Source organism: Musa acuminata, chromosome BXJ3-4 (assembly GCF_036884655.1).
Source record: "Musa acuminata AAA Group cultivar baxijiao chromosome BXJ3-4, Cavendish_Baxijiao_AAA, whole genome shotgun sequence".
Taxonomy (NCBI): Eukaryota; Viridiplantae; Streptophyta; class Magnoliopsida; order Zingiberales; family Musaceae; genus Musa; species Musa acuminata.
In genome coordinates this window covers 10,787,639-10,797,739 of record NC_088352.1, presented here as the reverse complement: position 1 = coordinate 10,797,739, position 10,101 = coordinate 10,787,639, and the positions used below count along the sequence as shown (strand labels likewise).

Below are 10,101 nucleotides of genomic sequence, written 5' to 3'. Positions count from 1 at the left end.
TTTTAAGAGTAATTATTTATTCATAGCTCTGAAGAAACAGAAGTTGCTCTGTTGTTTTCCTTTCATCTTCTCCTAACACCGGAGCAGGTTTTCCAAGAAGCGACCAACCGCAATGGATTTTACCATTGTGATTTGACAATTCTGCAAAGAATACTGAAATGAAAGGACAAAACATGAACCATAGCTTCGGACCACCACCAACTATTAGAGAAAGTAGAAACTTTGATCTCAATCTCCTACCTGAATACACATACATGGGATTAACTTTAGCCCAAAGTCTCTGTGCACACATGAAACTAGTCCTCACCTAGCATCTAATACACTACCCGGAGATGGGGAATCATGAATTATAGAACTCTTCAATCCTCTGCACAAGACAGAGGAAAGAAAGATCAAAGAAAAAGAAGAGGGCGATGTAAAACAAATTCCTCAAGGCAAACTCGAGAAGCCTCTCACTGCTCTTCATTATATCTGTCACTTCCTGGTTTGGATCATGATGGAGGTGGAAGAGCCAGGCCGAGACCGCTCGTGCGCGCGACAGCATCCCAGCTGCTGACGTCGCACTGCGGCGCCGCCTCGTGCTCGGCGGGCCGAGCCGACCGGGACGCCGGTTCGAGCCCGAGGGTAAGCTCCAGACTGATCTCCTCCTCCTCCTGCTCCGCCTCCTCAGCCCTCTGCGGCTCCCCCTGGCTCACGTGCGACGCCTCCTCCGCGGTGTCCGCCGAGGCCATGCTCTCGTTCTCGCGGCACTCCGCTTCTTCTCCGCTGGCAGCGGCTGCCGACGGGCCGGGCTCGGTCGCGTGGCTGGCCGCCGACTCGTGGCTCCGAGCCCGCTGGAACTCGGGCAAGGGGGTGTCCGGCCTCGTGGTCTTGGCACCGGAGCGCTTGAAACGGGAGCGGGGCTTGTTGACCTTGTGGAGCTCCGCGGCGGCCCGGGCGGCGGCGGAGTCCTTGGAAACATGGCGGATGTCGTAGGCCTTGAGCGGCGGGGCCGGGGTGGAGGCTGCCTTCTCGTAGGGGATCTGGACGATAGGGGCGCCCTTGAGCACCGCCTCCACCGCCGCCTGGCAGAGCTGCCAGCTGCCGGACCACAGCAGTCCGACGGAGCCGTAGATCGGGTTGACGATCCGGCCGCAAGCCTCGTACAGCAGAGATCGAAATATGGCTGCAAGAACACATCCAGAAATCTTTAAGCATTCCGATTGATCACTATCGACGGCAGCAGAAGCGGCACGCAACAGGACTCAATACTAACCGGGGCGGAGGTGGTCGGGGCCGGCGTTGATAAGGTTCATGAGGCCAGCACGGCCGTAGAACTTGGCGAGGAAGACAGTGGCATTGGCCTGAGACTCAGGGCTCTTGATCCACTGCAGGCAGGGGCGGATGCTGCAGTTCTCGCTGCACCCCTTGCGTAGAACCCGGCATCCGTTGCAGCTCATCCTCATGGCGTCTATCCCACGTACTCAATCGACCCGAGAGATAGAGAGAGAGAGAGAGACAGAACGAGGAAGCCAAAAGAGAGAAAGAAGACGATGTGATGTGATGGAAGCGGCGGAGGGAGGGGAGGGGTGTATTTAAGAGGCTCCGAGGCAGAGCAGCCGTGGGTTTCAAGTTTGGCCTCTGGTTTCCATGGAGTGGGAAACCGGCTTTGGTACCTATTCTATAATATTTTTCAATAAAAAATAAAATAAAAAATATATATATGAACTTTTTTTTTAACCTCCTTCCTCATCCATTGGAGTCGGCCCTCATGTCGTCACACTCTCTCACTCAAATCTCTTGTTAGATTTCAGGAATCTTTCAAAGAGAGAGAGAGAGAGAGAGAGAGAGAGAGCAGCGCGTGGCCGCCACGTTCGGACCACACAGGATTGCGGCTGCGTCGCCGCACGTAAGGTAAAATGGATTGAAACTGAAATGCTTACTCCCTTGTCATCATGCACAGGGCCTGATCGACTCACCCTGGAACAGTTCGGGGGGTGATGTGGTGTCTCAGGGAGCGGATGCGCGGGGGCCTCCCCGGAAGGATTCGGGGGTGATTCGATCGGGTTGGGAGAGCCCGGAATGGGATGGGGGCGAAACCAAAGACGGAAACCATACTCCCGGTTTTGTGGAAGCCTCGTACGAGCACGCAACCCCGTGGGTTTCCTCCTGGTTTTTGGGTCGGCATCTGTGGGCGCGCAGTCGACGGTTTCCTTCTCCAGCCTTCCTCCTCGCCCTCCCTTCCACGCGCGTTGGACCACCAAGTCACCACGCCGCGGGCGTTTGTGGCGTGACTCCAATTCCTTCCGACGAAGATGGCCTTCCCTCGCCACGTGTTAGGGATGGAGGAATAAACGATAAAAATAAAATATTATGATGTAATTAAAAATAATAATTTCAATTAAAAAAGATATAATATTTAAATAAAAAATAATACATAAAACACTTACGTTATATTCTTTAAATACACATATATTATTTCATGAATTATGATCATATTTATAGTATCTAGTAGTAATTATCTCACTCCATCGTATCATTTATAATTGAGTTAGGTATAGAAATTATCATATAATTTCTATATCATGGTCACTATTTAGAACATGACAATTACCTAGATAATCATAATGAATCAATTCTCAACACTCTCCCTTGATTTATGGTTACATACATCGATTTACGATATGAAATAAACATATTTCTGAATAATAAACGACTTAGTCAGAATATTCGTAACTTATTGCTATGGCTCTATTTGCTATAAGATCCCGGATGAAATGATAGTGTATCTTCATATGTTTTATTTTTCCATGAAATATTGGATTCTTCGTTATTACAATTGTGGCTTTGTTGTCATAAAATATTTCCGTTGCTTCTTTTTGTTCTTAATGAAGATCTTTAAAAAGTCTTCTAAACCATATTGCTTGATAAGCTACTGATGTTGCAACTACATATTTTACTTCAAATGTCGATAATGCATTTGTTATTTATTCTTGTTAACTCAAAGATATAGCTCATAATTCAATACTAAAAATATTATATGAAGTTCTCTTTCTATCATCTAAAGCTCCTATCCAATCATTGTTAATGAAACCAAATAATTTACATTTAAAAGTATGATAATATCAAATGCTATAATCTATAGTTCCAGTAATATAATATAGAATTCTTTTAATAGCTCCGATATGATGTATGCTTGGGTTATGCATAAACCTATATACTACACCAATAGAGAATGTAATATCTGGTTAAGTATGAGTTAGATAAATCAAACTTCCAACCAAACTTCTGTAGCATCTTGCATTTGTTATGTATCATTTTTAAATTTCAATTTCTCATTTCATAATTAATTATGTTAGATTTTTTGAATAGATCCATTACATATTTTCTTTGTGAAATAAAAATTTAATCTGATTCTCGTTTCACTTCCAACTCAAGAAAGTAATACAGTATACCTATGACATTTCAAACTTATTTATCATGTATTTTTTAAATTTTACCACAAAAGAGTTATATATATATATATTATCATCAACATAAAAATAAATCATTATAATATTATATTTATTTTCATTCTTTAGATAAAAAGTAGTTCATTATTGCTCATCTTAAATTCATTTTGATAAAAATAATAATCAATTTTACTATACCCTTGAAGCTTGTTTAAGCCAATAAAGAACTTTCTTTTATCTTATATATCTTTTCTTCATATCTTTTAACTAAAAAACCTTCCGGTTGAGTAACAAAAACCTCTCCATTCATATAAATCTCAATTTAAAAATATAGATTTCATATCAAACTGATAAATAGACCGACTCAAATGAGCAGCTAAAGCCAAGAAAGTTCTCAGTTTCAAATCTAGCAACTAGAGAAAAAATATTTATCAAAATCAATAACTTTTGTTAAGTCTTATGCTTTTGGATTCTTCCATCTACGTTATACTTTGTTTTGAATACCCATTTTAATCCAATAGTTTTCTTTTCTTACGGTAGATCCATTAGCTCCTATGTTTCATTCTTTTTAATTGATTTAATTTTCTCCTTCATTGCTTTTCGTCATTTCTTTTTTCAACTGTTTCCTCAAAAGTCATAGGATAAATAAACAAAGCAAATGTTGAGTCATAAATTTCTGTTAGTAATTTGAATTTTCTTTGGGAGGTTTCATTTGAGGAATTAGAATTTTAACTGCTACCATGTGAGGTTGACGATAAACTTATCGGAGCAGGATCTGTCACTTGATTCCATGGAGTGTCTAGTTCTATTGGAATCTAAATTTATGTTTCACCTTCGTTGGTCTCTCAATTTCAACTTACACTTTCATCAAACATCTGTTAATAATAACTTTGTCACTAATAGGAATATATAATCGATATATTTTGGATTGTAAGGAATAACCAATTAAGATATATTTTTTAGATTTTTTATCAAGCTTGTGATAGTTTTATGAATTTACCAAAGTATAAGTAATACAACAAAAAATTATTAGATAGCTTACATTATTTCATACCATACTAAGCCTCAAGGAGTTTGATTCATAACAACCTTTGTTGGTGAAATATTCAATAAATAAACTGTTGTTACAATTATTTCTAACCAAAACTGATTTGGAAGGTGTTTTCCTTTAAGCAAATTTCTTATTAGTTCAATAATAGTTCGATTCTTACATTCAGCTATACCATTTTGCTCCAGTGTATACGGTGCTGTCAATTCTCTATAAATACCATTTTCTTTATTAAAAAAATTAAACTTATTAGATAAAAATTCACCATATCTATTTGCTCAAAGTATCTTTATGCATCTACTACATTGCCTTTCTATAAGTGCATTAAATTTTTAAAAATTATCAAATATTTTATATTTCAATTCCAAAAAATACATCCAACTCATGCGGCTACAATCATCAATAAACAATAAAAAATATTAACTTTCACCAAATAATTTTATATTCATACGTCCAGATAAGTCAGCATAAATTAATTCAAGATAATTAGATGCTCTCTATGCTTTTTCAAATTTTTTACTTTGTTTACTATAAATGTATTCTTCACATACATCAAGTGTATTAATTTTGAGCAATCGAAAAATTATTATTATTATTTAATAACTTTAAACCCTTAATGTTAATGTGTTCATATCTTAAATATCATAAATTAGACTCATTCTTTTGAGTTGTAATAAGAGCATGCTTTTCAATATTTGAAACATTAAGTGGAAACATTTTGTTTTATGTTATGCAAATATTTACCGTAATCAAACTAGATTTTTTATCTTTAATAATACATGAATCATCATCAAATATAATTAAATATCAATCATCTATCAATTGTCCAACACTCAATAAGTTATATGATAAACTAGAAACAAAGAAAATATTATCAATGTATTTTACCTTCCCTTGACTTGACTTCACCTCAAATGTTTCTTTCCCTTTTACTTAGATTTATTTCTTATATGATAAAATATTATATGATAAAATATTATCAAGTTTAACTTTCAACTTATGAGTTTTATCAATATATTTAAATAGTAATCTTATGCTTGATATATGATTAGAACATCTATTATCCAAACACTGAATATTACATAAACAACTTACTATTTTCTTCATTTTCCTCCACGTAGGCTTGTTTTTCTTTTTTCTAGCAATATGTTTTCATGTGACCAAATTTTCTATAATAGTGATATTGAATTCCACTCTTGTAGTTTTTCTTTTTATTATTTGATTGCTTTTGTTTATCATGATCATCAAGGTATCCTCTTCCTCTTTCATTTTTTCTACCATGAAATCCTCTTTTGTCATGTCCTCTTCCTGTTGATTTTTTTGTCTTATTTTGAAGTAAAAGACTCACTCTTAACTTGAAATGTTTTTTCTTCATTTTTTTCAAGTGACATGTTCAACCTTGCTTCATGTGCTTGTAAAGAACCCACTAGTTCATCAAATAAAAATATAGATAAATATTTTGACTCCTCAATTATGGCAACAACATGATCAAATTTCAGAGTTCAACTTTTCAAAATTTTTACAATAATTATATGATCATGAAGATATTCATCATAATATTTTATTTGATTAACAATTTTAGTCACTTTTAAAATCTTGCATCGATTCATTACTTTTCATAAATAAAATTTCAAACTCATGACAAAAGGTTTGAAGTTTTACTGTAATCACCCTTGATAAGCCTTAAAATTCATTTTATAGTATCAACTAAGTTTGCTTTGAGGTTGTCGCCGTTGTAATTTTTTAGAAAATTATCTCATGTATAACTTGTTGAACGAAGAAAACAATATGTTTGAGTCTTTCTTTATATTCTCCCTCAACCTGGTTTCTTCATCTGTATCTGCATATCAATTATCTATTAAGCCTCAAAGATCTTGAGATTTGAATAGAGTTTTCATCTTGATACTCTAAAATTTATAGTATTTACTTGAGAAGATGTGAATAAGGGGTTAAGACATGTAATTATCATTAAAAGTCATAATAGCTACTAAAATTGAAACTTAGCTCCGGGGGGGAGCAAGGAAACAGTAAAAACATAAAATTATGAAAGAAGACGTAGAAACCATCCTACATCATCGCCCACTACTTCGATGTAAGGCTAGATGAGAGAAGTGGGGCCAACGTGCCTCTTGGATCCCACAACCGCCGCCGATGAAAAGCCAGGTGAGCGAGCCGGGTCAGATTACCAAGCTCAATTCATTGCTGGTATTATTTCTTTATGGTGATCTTAAAATACGTATCAATTGATGCTTAAAATATGCAGCAGTTTCTTAGGCTTCCGACGCAGCAGCAGCACTGTGCCATCTCGAGATCGAGACACTATTACAGTAGAAATGAATTCGAGTTCTGATGTTCTTCTCTTACTTTAAAAAGGTGAGCAGCATCAACAAGACAACACCTGTTTACCCTAATCCTAAAGGGGTTTCTCTGCATGCCTAATGGCAGAGAACGGAGCGAACGTCTTCCTGCAAAGGACGGACGCTAAGCAACAGACATGGTCAGGTGCTTCACGTTGGGAAGCTTGTGAAGGGATGCAAAGCAGGCTGTTCTCTGCTTCATGCAATGCACATGACACCCAACAACAATGGAGAGCAGCACCTTCAATTATTGTACCATGGTGAGTTGATTCAAAGCTTCCATTTGATGTACCATTTGCTATCGTCAGTAGTAAACTCCTGTTGCATCACCAAAAAGAAACAAGGAACACTCACTGACTCACACGTACAGAAGTCTGAGGTCCATCATCAACTTGTTTCTGAGCCTAAATCTATTTCCCGGATTCGGGCCCCCACAGTTGTACCCACCACGGCCCCCTGCGGGAATAAGTTCAAGAACATAACAACATCCATCAGAAAACAAACCATGGTAAGTTCTCTTTTGGTAAAGAACACGCTCCCACCTGCATCTTGGAGATAGTTAAAAGATTAGAAGACTCCCATTACAAATATTGAGCTGCATGCTGTTTTATTTATACGCACAGACACCAATCACTGATCTCAAATGGACCTGTACGTGTTGGGCTTGCTAGCCAAGCCAGCCCAAAGTGCGTGCGTGTGTGTATATATATATACATGCACACACGCGTGCGCGATAAGACTGAACTCTTGAACTTTTAAGAGAAGTTTACAACACACAACTAGTCATTTTGTATGTTGGGATATGTTTGTACACAAGAAAACTTGGGGGATAGGTCTTCTTTAAGAATCACATGTTTTCTTGATTGACAATGAATCAAAATTTGAAAAGAGATCTCACATAAACGAAGGATTCTTGGAGTAGACTTATAATAAGGTCTCTTAGACTGATGAAGCTTCTCTTCTAGAGTTTTGCATGGTTCAAACTATTTGGTGGCTTGCCATGTGACCGAAGACCCAAAGCCAGAGAGACAGGATAAGAAGATGAAGGGCTCACATGTGAGAGAGTACTGCAATGGAATCGTTCTGCATGATCTTAGAAATTTTGTTTAGCAAGGCAACTTATGTGCCAAGATTTCCAAGAAGTCTTTGCTCAGACATCATATCTGCTGCAGTCCACGAGCATATGGTGGAATATGTAGGCAACAGATGGGAGCACGAGCAAGAACTTAGTTGACCATATGCATTAGGTGAATGGTTTGAACGTTCTCTACATGTTGGAAGGTTGGACCAAACCTCTATTTTAAACCTAAGATGTGGAGCAAAATCATCGTCAGACTGCGTCATCTATCAAATGACAGCAGCATTCATGCAGTGAGACCATATGTTCGTTCATTCGGTGCTCAAAATGGAATTGATTTGTCACGAGACAAGGCCATGCATTTATCTTCACACCGATCGGCTGAAGATAATGTTTTGAGCAGATAACTTTTGTTATTTGTTCGGTTGACTGATGAAGAGATAGAACAGCAGAAGTTACTAATGCTGAATCTGGTGGCAAGCAAGCTTCCCTGAATGTGAACTGCTTGGTGATGTAACATCAACATCTGACCTTGTTTTCGGATGATGTCAAGCGAACAAGTCCTAATCCGGCAAACTCATGCACTTCCTTCAGCATAATGTGAATATGAGCTTACATGCATCAGACACAGGTCCAAGATGGATTAAAGAAAGTGAGTGCATTAAGATTATTGGATGACAACTAAAGCTGAAGATTCTTCCTGTGGGACAGTCTGCTTTCAGTGGTCGGAAGGTAGAGGTTTACGGTTTAAGCAACTACTTCCAGTTGGTGGTCTTCGGACTTGTCTACTCTTTCCCCAAGAAAGTTGATTCTTCGTTTCAACTTTTAGAAAACGGAAACAAATATTTTGCTCTTAAAATTGCCCGTGATTCATAGCAACATGAAAACAAGTTTAGTTCCTCTAACATTAATAATAAATCTCTCTCTCTCTCTCTCTCTCTCTCTCTCTCTCTCTCTCTTTCTGTACATCTCTCAGGCTAAGTACATGCAACTGGGCAGGGTTCAGATGGGGGAAAAGCTGTCTATTGCATTGCAGTAGCATTACTGTTGTAGTATCATACATACCAACCAAGGCACAAACGAAGAGAAAGAGGAGAATAAGAGTCTGAGCCGTATGTGGGATGCCTGCTACTGAGCATAACCCACGCTGAAAGCCTTATGATAACAAACTTCTCTCACTAACCTCTATTCTTTATCGCCTACTATGTTCAAAGCCATTAAGTAGCAATTGACTACTTCCAACTGTTGCACTAAAAAGTAGCCGAAATGACAGGATGACGAACGCTCCCACACTCGAACCCATATTATTAATGGCGCAGAGCTAAAGCTGTTGTAAGCAAAGCATGCATCACAAAACTGTGGGTTAAATGCATTATTCTAACTAGCATAGATGTAGCTGTCTAGTGTGTGACCACAATGACTGATGTGTTGATCGAGTCTAAATCGATGGACTTGATTACTGATCTTCCTTGTAACAAAGAAGATTTCTACTTCTTTTTCTTCACTCGCATATGAGTGAACATTAAGCTTTGCCATGTGTAGTATAAGAAAGATGCACATTCTCATCTGTCACTAAGCATGCATGTCATAATGACAGTGGTTAAAAGTCACTGTATAAAAGGTGTGAACGATATACTGCATTTGAAGCTTCCTTGGGATGTCACTATGAAGTGAGACTCCATAATTACCATATCAAGCTTTCATAAGAGTTAGAAAACCTAAAAGATCATTCAGTAGTCTTGTTCTTCGTTGTCTAACTTTTTTCTCATATTTTCATGTATACGTATATATGTATCTATATATGAATAGATGGGATTCAAGGTAAGCAACTGCGAATCTTTTAATGGTTTGATCACCATCAAACCTATGTAGCGTGTGAATACACCACTTGCATGTTCGCATCAGATGCCATGCAATACGTGTGTTGCGATTAATGGTGGGTTGACCTGCTTGCACAAAAGTTGAAGTTGTGTGTGTGTGTGTGAGAGAGAGAGAGAGAGAGCGCTTTCTCTGTGAGTTGCATGCTGCTGACCGAGTGGTTTGACAAAGCCGGAGAGAGAGAGAGAGAGAGAGAGAGAGCTTTCTCTGTGAGTTGCATGCTGCTGACCGAGTGGTTTGACAAAGCCGGAGAGAGACCTGAAAGCATGGGAGGAATAAAATGGCATGCAGCGTCTCCAGAAGAACGAG

The 10,101-nt window shown here is 38.5% G+C and overlaps 1 protein-coding gene across 3 annotated transcripts; it reads right to left on the bottom strand.

Moving 5' to 3' along the window:
- On the bottom strand, positions 1 to 1,579 carry LOC103981380 (LOB domain-containing protein 40-like). Of its 3 annotated transcripts, none has more exons than XR_010495669.1 (3): positions 1,256 to 1,579; positions 241 to 1,165; positions 1 to 153 (listed from the first exon to the last, which is right to left on the bottom strand). XR_010495669.1 is itself a non-coding variant. In XM_009398098.3 (2 exons), exons 1-2 carry the CDS (start codon positions 1,443 to 1,445, stop codon positions 492 to 494), a joined length of 864 nt encoding a protein of 287 aa, XP_009396373.2. In that variant the 5' UTR covers positions 1,446 to 1,579; the 3' UTR covers positions 205 to 491. The 3 variants fall into 3 exon arrangements, 1 of the variants encoding a protein (XP_009396373.2); XR_010495670.1 differs by having other exon boundaries at positions 1 to 141; XM_009398098.3 differs by lacking the exon at positions 1 to 153 and having other exon boundaries at positions 205 to 1,165.
- Positions 1,580 to 10,101: the final 8,522 nt, after the last annotated feature.